We start from the raw sequence: 14,590 nt of genomic DNA on the forward strand, positions 1-14,590 counted from the left end.
AAAAAATCCCCAAAAAATTCCCACGAAAAATTCCCACAAAATCCCCCCAAAAATTCTAAAAGAAACAAAAAAATATTTTAAAAATTCCCTAAAAAATTCCCTAAAATATTGCCTAAAAATTCCCAAAAATTACCCCAAAAAATTCCCAAAATGCCAAAAATTTAAAAAATCCCCAAAATTCCCCCAAATTCCCAAAAAATTACCAAAATTTCCCAATAATCCCTCAAAAAATTCCCAAAAAATTCCCCAAAAATCCCACCAAAAATTCCCTAAAAAATTTCCCCAAAAAAATCCCAAAAACGCCAAAAAAAAATCCCCTAAAATTCCCAAAATATTCCCTGAAAATTCCCCAAAAAATCCCCCGAAAAAAAAATCTCCAGGCCCAAAATCTGCAGGGGCAGCTCTGCAACAGGGAAGGGAGAAATGGATTGGGGATGCTCCCAAAAATAAAAAAAAAAAATTAAAAAAAATTCCCAAAAAATCCCAAAAATTCCTGAAATTCCCCCAAAAATTCCTAAGAAAATTTCCCCAAAAAAAAAAAAATCCCAAAAAATCCCCAAAAATTCCCCGAATAATTCCCCAAAAATCCCAAAATATTACAAAAAAAAAAAAAAAAAATTCCCGAAAATAAAAAATTCCCAAAAAATTAAAAAAAAAAAAAAATCCCAAAAAATCCCCCCCAAAAAATATTCCACAAAAAATTTCAGAAAAAAATTCCAAAACATTCCCCAAAAAACTCCACAAAAATTCTCCCCAAATTCCCAAAAAATAAAAAACCAAATTCCCCCAAATCCCCAAAATTTCCAAAAATATTTCCCCAAAAATTCCCTACAAAATCCCCCAAAAATTAAAAAAAAATCCCAAAAAATCCCAAACAAATCCCAAAATAACCTCAAAAAATTCCAAAAAAATTCCAAAAAAATTTTGAAAACCCCCCAAAAAAATCCCCAAATTTTCCCCAAATCCCCCAAAAAATCCTAGGAAAATTCCCAAAAAATTTTCCCAAAAATTCCCCAAAGCCCCAATAATTTAAAAAACCCCAAAAATTCTCAAAAATCCCCCTAAAAATCCCCCCAAAATTCCCAAAACTGCAAAAAAATTCCAAAAATTCCCCCAAAATTCTCAAATATTCCTAAAATATTGTCAACAAAATTCCCCATAAAATTCCCAAAATCCCCAAAAGAAAATCCCCCCAAAAAATCCCCAAAATAAAAAAATTCCCAAAAATTTTAAAAAAATCCCAAAACCCCCCCCAAAAATGCCAGGAAATCCCCCTAAAATCCCAATATTCACCCTCATAATTTTCAATAATTTCCCACAAAATTCCTGAAAAATTTCCCAAAAACCTCCCAAAAATTCCCAAAAAGCCCAGAAAAAAATCCCCAAAATTCTCCAAAATTCCAAAAAAAAATCCCCAAAATTTCCCCAAAAAAATCCCCAAAATTCCCCCAAAAATTCCAAAAAAATTCCCAAAAATTTCCACAAAATTCCCCCAAAAATCCCCCCAAATTCTCCCAAAAATTCTCAAAATTCCCCCCAAATAATCCGCAAAATTTCCCCAAAAAATTCCCCCAAAACATTCCAAAAAAATTTTTTAAATTCCCAAAAAACTCCGCAAAAACTCAAAAAAAAAATCCCCAAAAATTCCCCATAAAATCCCCAAAAAATAAAAAAAAAACCCCAAAAATCCCCCAAAGTTCCCAGTAAAATTCCCAAGAATCCCCCTAAAAATCCCCCAAAATTGCCCCCAAAAATTCCCAAAACAGTCCAAAAAAATTCCGCCAAAATCCCTCCCAAAAATTCCCCCAAAATTCCCCCAAAATTGGCCAAATTTGCTGACGCTCCATCTCGTGCTCGGGGAGCTCGTCGGGGCCGGCCAGGGGCAGCAGCAGCAGCGGCAGCGCCTCCAGCGCGGGGCTCAGCAGCCGCTCGTGGTGCTCTGAAATTCCACACATTCACAACGTTCCCAACATTCCTCGGCCCAACGTTCCCAACATTCCCAACATTCCTCATCCCAAAATTCCCCATCCCAAAATTCCCAACTTTGCTCAGCCCAAATTTCCCAACATTCCCCAGCCCAACATTCCCAACATTCCCCATCCCAACATTCCCAATGTTCCCCATCCCAAAATTCCCCATCCCAAAATTCTCAACATTCCTCAGCCCAACATTCCCAACCTTGCTCATCCCAACATTCCCAACATTCCCCATCCCAAAATTCCCAACATTCCTCAGCCCAACATTCCCAACATTCCCCATCCCAAAATTCCCAACATTCCTCAGCCCAACATTCCCAACATTCCCCATCCCAAAATTCCCAACATTCCCCATCCCAAAATTCCCAACTTTGCTCAGCCCAAAATTCCCAACATTCCTCAGCCCAAAATTCCCAATGTTCCCCATCCCAAAATTCCCAACATTCCTCAGCCCAAAATTCCCCATCCCAAAATTCTCAACATTCCTCAGCCCAACATTCCCAACCTTGCTCATCCCAACATTCCCAACATTCCCCATCCCAAAATTCCCAACATTCCCCAGCCCAACATTCCTCATCCCAAAATTCCCAATGTTCCCCATCCCAAAATTCCCCATCCCAAAATTCCCAACATTCCTCATCCCAACATTCCCAACCTTGCTCATCCCAAAATTCCCAACATTCCCCATCCCAACATTCCCAATATTCCCCATCCCAAAATTCCCAAGATTCCCATCCCAAAATTCCCAACTTTGCTCAGCCCAAAATTCCCAACATTCCTCAGCCCAACATTCCTCATCCCAAAATGCCCAACGTTCCCCATCCCAAAATTCTCAACATTCCTCAGCCCAACATTCCCAACATTCCTTATCCCAAAATTCCCAAAATTCCCGACATTCCTCAGCCCAACATTCCCAACATTGCTCATCCCAACGTTCCCAAAATGCCCAGCATTTCTCATCCCAAAATTCCCAGCATTCCTCAGCCCAACATTCCCAAAATTCCCAACATTCCCCATCCCAAAATTCCTCATCCCAAAATTCCCGATCCCAACATTCCCAACATTCCCCATCCCAAAATTCCCAACATTCCTCATCCCAACATTCCCGACATTCCACATCCCAAAATTCCCAACATTGCTCATCCCAACATTCCCAACATTGCTCATCCAAAAATTCCCAGAATTCCCCATCCCAACATTCCCCATCCCAAAATTCCCAACATTCCCCATCCCAAAATGCCCAATGTTCCTCATCCCAAAGTTCCCAACATTCCCCATCCCAAAATTCCCAACATTGCTCATCCCAAAATTCCCAACATTCCCCAGCCCAACATTCCCAACTTTGCTCAGCCCAACATTCCCAACATTCCCCAGCCCAACATTCCTCATCCCAAAATTCCCAATGTTCCCCATCCCAAAATTCCCCATCCCAAAATTCTCAACATTCCTCAGCCCAACATTCCCCATCCCAACATTCCCCATCCCAACATTCCCCATCCCAAAATTCCCAACCTTGCTCAGCCCAACATTCCCAACATTCCCCATCCCAAAATTCCCAACATTCCTCAGCCCAACATTCCCAACATTCCCCATCCCAAAATTCCCAACATTCCTCAGCCCAACATTCCCAACATTCCCCATCCCAAAATTCCCAACATTCCCCATCCCAAAATTCCCAACTTTGCTCAGCCCAAAATTCCCAACATTCCTCAGCCCAAAATTCCCAATGTTCCCCATCCCAAAATTCCCAACATTCCTCAGCCCAAAATTCCCCATCCCAAAATTCTCAACATTCCTCAGCCCAACATTCCCAACCTTGCTCATCCCAACATTCCCAACATTCCCCATCCCAAAATTCCCAACATTCCTCAGCCCAACATTCCCAACATTCCCCATCCCAAAATTCCCAACATTCCTCAGCCCAACATTCCCAACATTCCCCATCCCAAAATTCCCAACATTGCTCATCCCAACATTCCCAACATTCCCCATCGCAAAATTCCCGACATTCCCCATCCCAAAATTCCCAACATTCCTCAGCCCAAAATTCCCCATCCCAAAATTCCCAACATTCCGCAGCCCAAAATTGCCGATCCCAACATTCCCAACATTCCCCATCCCAAAATTCCCAACATTCCTCATCCCAACATTCCCCATCGCAAAATGCCCGACATTCCCCATCCCAAAATTCCTCAGCCCAACATTCCCAACATTCCTCATCCCAACATTCCCCATCGCAAAATTCCCGACATTCCTCATCCCAAAATTCCCCAAATTCCCATTTTTTACCGTGCTGGAAGCAGCAGTTCCTCAGGGCTCCATTCCCATTTATCCCATTTTTCCCATTTATCCCATTTATCCCATAAATCCCAAATGGCCCATTTATCCCACACATCCCAAATTCCCAAAATTCCCAAATTTCCCCAAATTCCCATTTTTTACCGTGCTGGAAGCAGCAGTTCCTGAGTGCTCCATTCCCATTTATCCCATAAATCCCATTTATCCCATAAATCCCAAATGGCCCATTTATCCCACACATCCCAAATTCCCAAAATTCCCAAATTTCCCCAAATTCCCATTTTTTACCGTGCTGGAAGCAGCAGTTCCTCAGAGCTCCATTCCCATTTATCCCATTTATCCCATGAATCCCAAATGCCCCATTTATCCCACACATCCCAAAATTCCCAAATTTCCCCAAATTCCCATTTTTTACCGTGCTGGAAGCAGCAGTTCCTCAGAGCTCCATTCCCATTTATCCCATTTATCCCATAAATCCCAAATCCCCCACATATCCCACACATCCCAAAATTCCCAAATTTCCCCAAATTCCCATTTTTTACCGTGCTGGAAGTAGCAGTTCCTCAGAGCTCCGTTCCCATTTATCCCATTGATCCCATTTATCCCATTCATCCCATATGTCCGATAAATCCAATAAATCCCATTTATCCCATAAATCCCAAATCCCCCATTTATCCCACACATCCCAAATTCCCAAAATTCCTGAATTTCCCCAAATTCCCAGTTTTTACCATGCTGGAAGCAGCAGTTCCTCAGAGCTCCATTCCCATTTATCCCATTTATCCCATGAATCCCAACATGCCCCATTTATCCCACACATCCCAAAATTCCCAAATTTCCCCAAATTCCCATTTTTTACCATGCTGGAAGCAGCAGTTCCTCAGAGCTCCATTCCCATTGATCCCATTTATCCCATTTATCCCATGAATCCCAAATGCCCCATTTATCCCACACATCCCAAAATTCCCAAATTTCCCCAAATTCCCATTTTTTACCGTGCTGGAAGCAGCAGTTCCTCAGAGCTGCATTCCCATTTATCCCATAAATCCCACACACCCCATAAATCCCAAATCCCCCATTTATCCCATTTATCCCACACATCCCAAATTCCCAAATTTCCCCAAATTCCCAGTTTTTACCGTGCTGGAAGCAGCAGTTCCTCAGAGCTCCGTTCCCATTTATCCCATTTATCCCATATATCCCATATATCCCATATGTCCGATAAATCCAATAAATCCCATTTATCCCATAAATCCCAAATGCCCCAAAAATCCCACACACCCCAGATTCCCAAAATTCCCAAATTCCATTTTTTACTGTGCTGGAAGCAGCAGTTCCACAGAGCTCCGTTCCCATTGATCCCATTTATCCCACACATCCCAGATTCCCAAAATCCCCAAATTCCCCAATTCCCATTTTTTACCGTGCTGGAAGCAGCAGTTCCTCACTGCTCCATTCCCATTTATCCCATAAATCCCATTTATCCCATTTATCCCATTTATCCCATGAATCCCAAATGCCCCATTTATCCCACACATCCCAAATTCCCAGATTTCCCCAAATTCCCATTTTTTACCGTGCTGGAAGCAGCAGTTCCTGAGTGCTCCATTCCCATTGATCCCATTTATCCCATTTATCCCATGAATCCCAAATGCCCCATTTATCCCACACATCCCAAATTCCCAAATTTCCCCAAATTCCCATTTTTTACCGTGCTGGAAGCAGCAGTTCCTCAGAGCTCCATTCCCATTGATCCCATTGATCCCATTTATCCCATAAATCCCAAATGCCCCGTAACCCCCACACACCCCAGATTCCCAAAATTCCCAAAATTCCCCAAATTCCCATTTTTTACCGTGCTGGAAGCAGCAGTTCCTCAGAGCTCCATTCCCATTTATCCCATTGATCCCATAAATCCCAAATGCCCCATTTATCCCACACATCCCAAATTCCCAAAATTCCCAAATTCCCATTTTTTACCATGCTGGAAGCAGCAGTTCCTCAGAGCTGCATTCCCATTTATCCCATTGATCCCACACATCCCATAAATCCCAAATCCCCCATTTATCCCATTTATCCTACACATCCCAAATTCCCAAAATTCCCCAAATTCCCATTTTTTACCGTGCTGGAAGCAGCAGTTCCTCAGAGCTCCATTCCCATTTATCCCATTGATCCCATTTATCCCATTTATTCCATATCCCATTTATCCCATAAATCCCATAAATCCCAAATGCCCCGTAACCCTCACACATCCCCAATTCCCAAATTCCCCAAATTTCCCCAAATTCCCAGTTTTTACCGTGCTGGAAGCAGCAGTTCCTCAGCGCTCCATTCCCATTTATCCAATTGATCCCATTGATCCCATTGATCCCATTTATCCCATTTATCCCCTAAATCCCAAATGCCCCATTTATCCCACACATCCCAAAATTCCCAAAATTCCCAAATTTCCCCAAATTCCCAGTTTTTACCGTGCTGGAAGCAGCAGTGCCTCAGAGCTCCGTTCCCATTTATCCCATTTATCCCATTGATCCCATTTATCCCATATGTCCGATAAATCCAATAAATCCCATTTATCCCATAAATCCCAAATGCCCCATTTATCCCACACATCCCAAAATTCCCAGATTTCCCCAAATTCCCAGTTTTTACCCTGCTGGAAGCAGCAGTTCCTGAGTGCTCCATTCCCATAAATCCCATATATCCCATTTATCCCATTTTTCCCACAAATTCGATTTATCCCATAAACCCCAAATGGCCCATTTATCCCACACATCCCAAAATTGCCAGATTTCCCCAAATTCCCATTTTTTTACCGTGCTGGAAGCAGCAGTTCCACAGAGCTCCATTCCCATATATCCCATTTACCCCATAAATCCCATTTATCCCATAAATCCCAAATCCCCCACATATCCCACACATCCCAGATTCCCAAAATTCCCAAATTCCCCAAATTCCCATTTTTTTACCGTGCTGGAAGCAGCAGTTCCTGAGCGCCCCCACAATTCCCCTCCTCAGCTCCGTGTCCGGGCAGCGCAGCAGCGACAGGAGCCGCCCCAGCAGCCGCCTGCAAAAACAGCAAATATTGTCAAAAATTCACCCAAAATTCACATTAAAACCAGGAAAAATCACCCAAATAATCACCCCAAAAAATCACCAAAACCAAGGAAAAAATCACATAAAACCCAAGAAAAAGAAATCACAGAATTATTCACAAAGATCAGCAAAAAAGTCACATAAAATCACAAAAAACCTGCATAAAATAAACAAAATACTGGGAAATAATTCACACAAAAACCACAAAAATTAATCACATAAAACCCAAGAAAAAGAAATCAGAGAATTATTCACAAAAATCAGCAAAAAAATCACATAAAATCACAAAAAAACCCCACATAAAAGAAACAAAATACTGGGAAATAATTCACACAAAAACCACAAAAATTAATCACAGAAAACCCAAGAAAAAGAAATCACAGAATTATTCACAAAGATCAGCAAAAAAGTCACATAAAATCACAAAAAAAACCCCACATAAAATAAACAAAATACTGGGAAATAATTCACACAAAAACCACAAAAATTAATGATATAAAACCCAAGAAAAAGAAATCACAGAATTATTCACAAAAATCAGCAAAAAAGTCACATAAAATCACAAAAAACCTGCATAAAATAAACAAAATACTGGGAAATAATTCACACAAAAACCACAAAAATTAATCACATAAAACCCAAGAAAAAGAAATCAGAGAATTATTCACAAAAATCAGCAAAAAAATCACATAAAATCACAAAAAAACCCCACATAAAATAAACAAAATACTGGGAAATAATTCACACAAAAACCACAAAAATTAATCACAGAAAACCAGCAAAATTTCTGCAAAAAAATCGCACAAAAATCAGCAAAAAAGAAATCACCCAAAAATCATCCCGAAACCAGAAAAACCCAGAAAAAAATCACATAAAATCACAATAATTATCACAAAAATCACACTCAAAAAAGGACCCGCCTGCAAAAACACCCCAAAATCACAATTCCAGCCTTTGTTCTGAAAAATAAAAATAATTCTAAAGAGAAATTTAAAAAGAAATAACATTCAAAAAATTCTCAAAAATTGACACAAAATCACAAAAAAAAAAAAATCAGGAGAAAAAATCATCAAAAAATCACCAAAAAATCAGGAAATACCCAAAAAAGTATCCCAAGAAAAACACCCAAATATATCACACAAAAATCAGGAAAACATCACCAAAGAATCAGGAAAAACCAAAAAGTACCCCCCAAAAAAACACCAAAAAATATCACATAAAAATCAGGAAAAAATAATCCAAAAAATCACAAAAAAAATCAGGAAAACCAAAGAAGCATCCCAAGAAAATCACCAAAAAATATCACATAAAAATCACAAGAAAACCACAAAAAAATCACCAAAAAAAATCAGGAAAACCAAAAAAGTTTCCCAAAAAAACACCAAAAAATATCACACAAAATCAAGAATAACCAAAAAGTACCCCCCAAAAACCACCAAAAAACATCACATAAAAATCAGGAAAAAACCACCCAAAAAATCACAAAAAAAATCAGGAAAATCCAAAAAATATCCCACAAAAATCACAAAAAATCACCAAAAATGTCCCAAAACATCACATAAAATCAGTTAAAAATCACCCAAAAATCAGCAAAAACCAAGGAAAAAATCACATAAAATCACCAGAAATTCACATAAAATCACCCCAAAAAAACACATAAAAATCACCCCAAAAAATCACATAAAAATCACCCTAAAAATCACCCAAATAATCACATAAATATCACAAAAAAAGCACATAAAAATCACCAAAACCCAGGAAAAACAAATCACCAAAAATCACTCAAAAATCATATAAAAATCAGCAAAAAAATCACATAAAGTCAGGAAAAATCACAAAAAAATCACAGAAAAATCAGAAAAAAAGTCACAAAAAATTCCCAAAAAATCACATAAAATCCAGAAAAAAAATCACAAAAACTCACAAAAAGATCAGAAAAATAATCACAAAAAATATCATAAAAATCACAAAAAATCACATAAAAATCACCAAAAATCACAAAAAATGTCCCAAAACATCACAAACAATCAGTTAAAAATCACCCAAAAATCAGCAAAAACCAAGGGAAAAAATCACATAAAATCACCACAAATTCACATAAAATCACCCCAAAAAAATCACATAAAAATCACCCTAAAAATCACCCAAATAATCACATAAATATGACCAAAAAACACATAAAAATCACCAAAACCCAGGAAAAACAAATCACCAAAAATCACTCAAAAAATCATATAAAAATCAGCAAAAAAATCACATAAAGTCAGGAAAAATCACCAAAAAATCACAGAAAAATCAGAAAAAAGTCACAAAAAATTCCAAAAAATCACATAAAATCCAGAAAAAAAAATCACAAAAACTCACAAAAAAGATCAGAAAAATAATCACAAAAAATATCACAAAAAACCCACACAAAAAAAATCACCAAAAATTACATAACAATCAACTAAAAATCGGAAAAAATCACCCCATAATCACCCAAAATTAACAAAAACCCAGAAAAAAAATCAGAAAAAATCACCTAAAAATCACCAAAAAAAACACATAAAAATCACATAAAAACCAGAAAACACTCACAAAAATAAACACAATAAAATAAGCAATCTAAATATCATAAAAAATAAAACAATAAATTTAAACTAATTGCACAATAAAAATGCACATTTTTTATTTTCAATTTTTCCCCCCTGGCTCCAGAAGTGCCCTGACCTCTGCCGGGGCCCGAAATTTCAAATAAAAATAAAAATTCCCAATTTTTATTCTGGCTCACTCTGAGGGCTTCAGCAGCGCCTGGTGGTCCTCAGGAGCCAAAATTTAAAATAAATTTTCCCATTTTTTATTCCAAATTTTCCCTCACATCGGAGGCTCCGGCAGCGCCCCGAGCTCCGCCAAGGGCCAAAATTTAAAATAAAAATTAAAAATTCCCATTTCAATTCCTCCTCATCCTGAGGGCTCCAGCAGAACCTGGCAGGCCTCAGGGGTCAAAATTTAAAATAAAAATTTCAATTTTTGATTCCCAATTTTCCCTCATCCCTCAGGCTCCAGCAGTGCCCTGAGCTCCGGCAGGGGCTGAAATTTCAAATAAAAATAAAAATAAAAATTTCCATTTTTTGATTCCTCCTCACCCTGAGGGCTCCAGCAGCGCCTGGCTGTCCTCAGGGGGCAAAATTTAAAATAAAAATTTCAATTTTTGATTCCAAATCTTCCCTCATCCCTCAGGCTCCAGCAGTGCCCTGAGCTCCGGCAGGGGCCGAAATTTCAAATAAAAATAGAAATAAAAATATAAATTCCCATTTCAATTCCAGCTCACCCTGAGGGCTCCAGCAGCGCCTGGCGGTTCTCAGGGGCCAAAATTTCAAATAAAAATTTCAATTTTTGATTCCAATTCTTCCCTCACCCCTCAGGCTCCAGCAGCATCCTGAGCTCTGCTGGGGGCCGAAATTTCAAATAAAAATAAAAATTCCCAATTTTTATTCTGGCTCACTCTGAGGGCTTCAGCAGCACCTGGTGGCCCTCAGGACCCAAAATTTAAAATAAATTTTCCCATTTTTTATTCCAAATTTGCCCTCACACCGGATGCTCCGGCAGCGCCCCGAGCTCCGCTGGGGGCCAAAATTCAAAATAAAAATAAAAATTCCCATTTCAATTCCTCCTCATCCTGAAGGCTCCAGCAGCGCCCGGCGGCCCTCGGGGGCCTGGCTGAGGCCGCAAGAGCAGCACCGCCGGGGCCAGAAATTAAAAATAAAAATGAAAATAAGAATGAAAATAAGAATGAAAATAAAAATTCCCCATTTTTATTTTCACTCATCCTGAGGGCTCCAGCAGCGCCCGGCGGCCCTCGGGGGCCTGGCTGAGGTTGCAGAGCAGCGCCCCGAGCTCCGCCGGCGGCCGAAATTTCAAATAAAAATAAAAAACATTAAAAAAAAATTCCCCATTTTTATTTTCACTCACCCTGAGGGCTCCAGCAGCGCCCCGCGGCCCTCGGGGGCCTGGCTGAGGTTGCAGAGCAGCGCCCTGAGCTCCGCCGGGAGCCGAAATTTCAAATAAAAATAAAAATAAAAATTCCCATTTAAATTACCGCTTACCCTGAGGGCTCCAGCAGCGCCCCGCGGCCCTCGGGGGCCTGGCTGAGGTTGCAGAGCAGCGCCCCGAGCTCCGCCGGCGGCCGAAATTTCAAATAAAAATAAAAATTCCCATTTAAATTACCGCTTACCCTGAGGGCTCCAGCAGCGCCCCGCGGCCCTCGGGGGCCTGGCTGAGGTTGCAGAGCAGCGCCCCGAGCTCCGCCGGCGGCCGCTCCACGCTCAGCGCCCGCAGCAGCGCCTCCTCCGCCCCGGGGCCCAGCGCCCGCAGCACCCGCGGCGCCGCCGCCGCGTCCCGGCTCAGGTTGGCCAGCACCCCGCACGCCGCTCCGGAGCCGGGGAGGAGCGGGAGGAGCGAAGGGACGGCGGCGAGAAGCGGCTCCAGCGCGGCGGGCTCGGAGGAGGCGTTCACCAGCGCGGCCAAGGCGGGCCGCGCTCCACGCGAGGCCGAGGCGGCCATGGCGGACAAGGCCGATAAGGCCGCGGGATGTTCAGCGAGCAGCGCCCGGCCTGAGGCGCTGCCAGACAGGGCTAGAGCGGCCTCGGCTGCTTCGGGAGCGGCGGGGGAGGACGGGGAGAGCAGCGCCGTGAGCTCCGACAGAGCCACGGACGGGGAGGGCTCCGTGATGGGCGCCGCCATGGCTGCCTTCGTCTCCGCCCTTTGGGGGTGTTGCGTAGCAACGGAGAGATTGATGGGGGTGAGAGCCAATCAGCACCGCTGAAATAGGGATGAGTGAGGAATAAGCCAATAGGATGAGGGCATGAAGGCGGAAAGGGTGGGGCTAAGGGAGAAAGGAAGTTGTACGGAAAAACATTGTGCGGCCCCAAAGACCAGTGCCAATTCGGGCACGACTTAATTAAACCACGAAAAGACAGACGGGGCCGCAGCCGCTTCTGTTATGGCCGCCGGCGGAGCCTCGCCCGCCACCGTGACAGGAGCGCCGTCGGCTCCTACACGGCCGCCGCCGTAGCGGCGTCCACATCGCCGCGTCGCCTGGCAAAAGCTCTGATTGACAGTTCCAGGAGCCAATTAGCAACGAGAAAACGGAGAGGTGGAAAAGGCTGAGCCAATTGAATGCTGAGAAATGCCGGAAGTTGAGTGACGTAAAGGGAGGAATTGTAGGGAGAAACGCAGGGCGGCCCCTCAGTGCCGCCATAGCTGGGGTAAACATGGCGGCGTCGCTCGGCAACCGCTTTGATTGACAGCTCCAAGAACCAATCAGCGAGTAGAATACAGAGAGGCTGTGTAGTTGGACCAATGAAACGCCGAGATTCGCCGGAGAGGGAGGGACGTGAGGGAGTGTTTACTGAAAGAAGCGGAAGCCCCGCGGAGCCGTCGGGAAAGGACCGGGATCCTCGGGATTGGAATTGTCGGGATTGTCGGGATTACCGGCATCGGTATCGAGATCAAGGAGGGGGCCCAGAGCCCTCCAGGCTCAGCCGGGGATGTTCCACGGCATCGCGGGCCCGGCCGCGATGGGCGGTGAGAGCGGGGAACGATCCCGAAATTCCCGGATGGGATCGCCGGGATAATCCCGGAATTCCCGGGATGAAATTCCCGGTATTCCCTCCTTTTAACCCTTTCCTTCCTCCCACTGCAGCGCCCGGGAATAAACCGGAGCTTTATGAGGTGAGTGCGGCTCGGGGATGTCCGGGAATGATCGGAAATGTCCGGAGATGGTCGGAAATGTCCGGGAGTGTCCGGAGATGGTCGGGAATATCCGGAAATAGCCGAAGTGGCCGGGGGTGTCCGGAAATGCCCGAGGATGTCCGGAAATTGTCGGAAATGTCCGGAAATTGTCGGAAATGTCCGAGGATGGCCGGAAACAGCCGGCAATGAGCCCTGGAATTTTTGGGAATTTTGCTTTTTCGGGAATTTTGGGAATTTCGGGAAATTTTGGGGAATTTTTTGGGAATTTTCCGTCTCCTCTCCCCGCAGGAGGTGAAGCTCTACAAGAACGCCCGGGAACGGGAGAAGTGAGTGAGGGAATGCCGGGGATTTGGGGGAAATTCGGGAAATTTTGGGATTTTTTTGGATTTTTTTTTTTAATTTTGGGATAGGGATGGAGGGGGTTGGGATTAATCCCAGTTCGTCCAGTCCATCCCAATCCCATCCCAGTCTCTCCCAGTATGCCATTATCCCATCCCAGTCCCTCCCAGTATATCCCAGTCCATCCCAGTATGACGTTAGCCCATCCCAGTGCCTCCCAGTTCATCCCAGTTCGTCCCAGTCCATCCCAGTCCCTCCCAGTATCCCATTCACCCATTGCAATCCCATCCCAGTTAACTCCTGTCCCTCCCAATCCCCTCCCAGTCCGTCCCAGTTAATCCCAGTATCCCATCCCAGTCTTTCCCAGTATATCCCAGTGCCTCCCAGTTCATCCCAGTCCCTCCCAGTTCATCCCAGTGCCTCCCAGTATGCCATTATCCCATCCCAGTGCCTCCCAGTTCATCCCAGTGCCTCCCAGTATGCCATTATCCCATCCCAGTGCCTCCCAGTCCATCCCAGTCCCTCCCAGTATCCCATTCACCCATTGCAATCCCATCCCAGTTAACCCCTGTCCCTCCCAGTCCGTCCCAGTTAATCCCAGTATCCCCTCCCAGTCTTTCCCAGTAAATCCCAGTTCATCCCTGTCCCTCCCAGTTCATCCCAGTTCCTCCCAGTTCATCCCAGTCCCTCCCAGTATGGCATTATCCCATCCCAGTTCCTCCCAGTTCATCCCAGTCCCTCCCAGTATGCCATTATCCCATCCCAGTGCCTTCCAGTTCATCCCAGTTCGTCCCACTCCATCCCAGTGCCTCCCAGTATGACATTATCCCATCCCAGTTCATCCAGTCCATCCCAGTCCCTCCCAGTATGGCATTATCCCATCCCAGTGCCTCCCAGTTCATCCCAGTCCCTCCCAGTTCATCCCAGTCTCTCCCAGTATGCCATTATCCCATCCCAGTGCCTCCCAGTTCATCCCAGTATATCCCAGTCCATCCCAGTCCCTCCCAGTATGGCATTATCCCATTCCAGTCCCTCCCAGTTCATCCAGTCCCTCCCAGTTCATCCCAGTCCCTCCCAGTATGGCATTATCCCATCCCAGTGCCTCCCAGTTCATCCCAGTCCCTCCCAGTATATCCCAGTGCCTA

The 14,590-nt window shown here is 43.8% G+C and overlaps 1 protein-coding gene across 1 annotated transcript in view; it reads right to left on the minus strand.

The window, feature by feature from the left end:
- Nucleotides 1-12,612, minus strand: part of HGH1 (HGH1 homolog) — a 28,806-nt gene extending 16,194 nt beyond the window's left edge. The window contains exons 1-5 of the mRNA XM_063155470.1: nt 12,607-12,612; nt 12,334-12,461; nt 11,587-12,114; nt 7,247-7,344; nt 1,841-1,939 (exon numbers count right to left, since the gene is read on the minus strand). Of these exons, the coding sequence (XP_063011540.1) occupies nt 1,841-1,939; nt 7,247-7,344; nt 11,587-12,114; nt 12,334-12,461; nt 12,607-12,612 (859 nt within the window). The remainder of the gene's footprint in view (nt 1-1,840; nt 1,940-7,246; nt 7,345-11,586; nt 12,115-12,333; nt 12,462-12,606) is intronic.
- Between the last annotated feature and the right edge of the window lie 1,978 nt (nt 12,613-14,590).

This window comes from Melospiza melodia, chromosome 1, assembly GCF_035770615.1.
Source record: "Melospiza melodia melodia isolate bMelMel2 chromosome 1, bMelMel2.pri, whole genome shotgun sequence".
NCBI lineage: Eukaryota > Metazoa > Chordata > Aves > Passeriformes > Passerellidae > Melospiza > Melospiza melodia.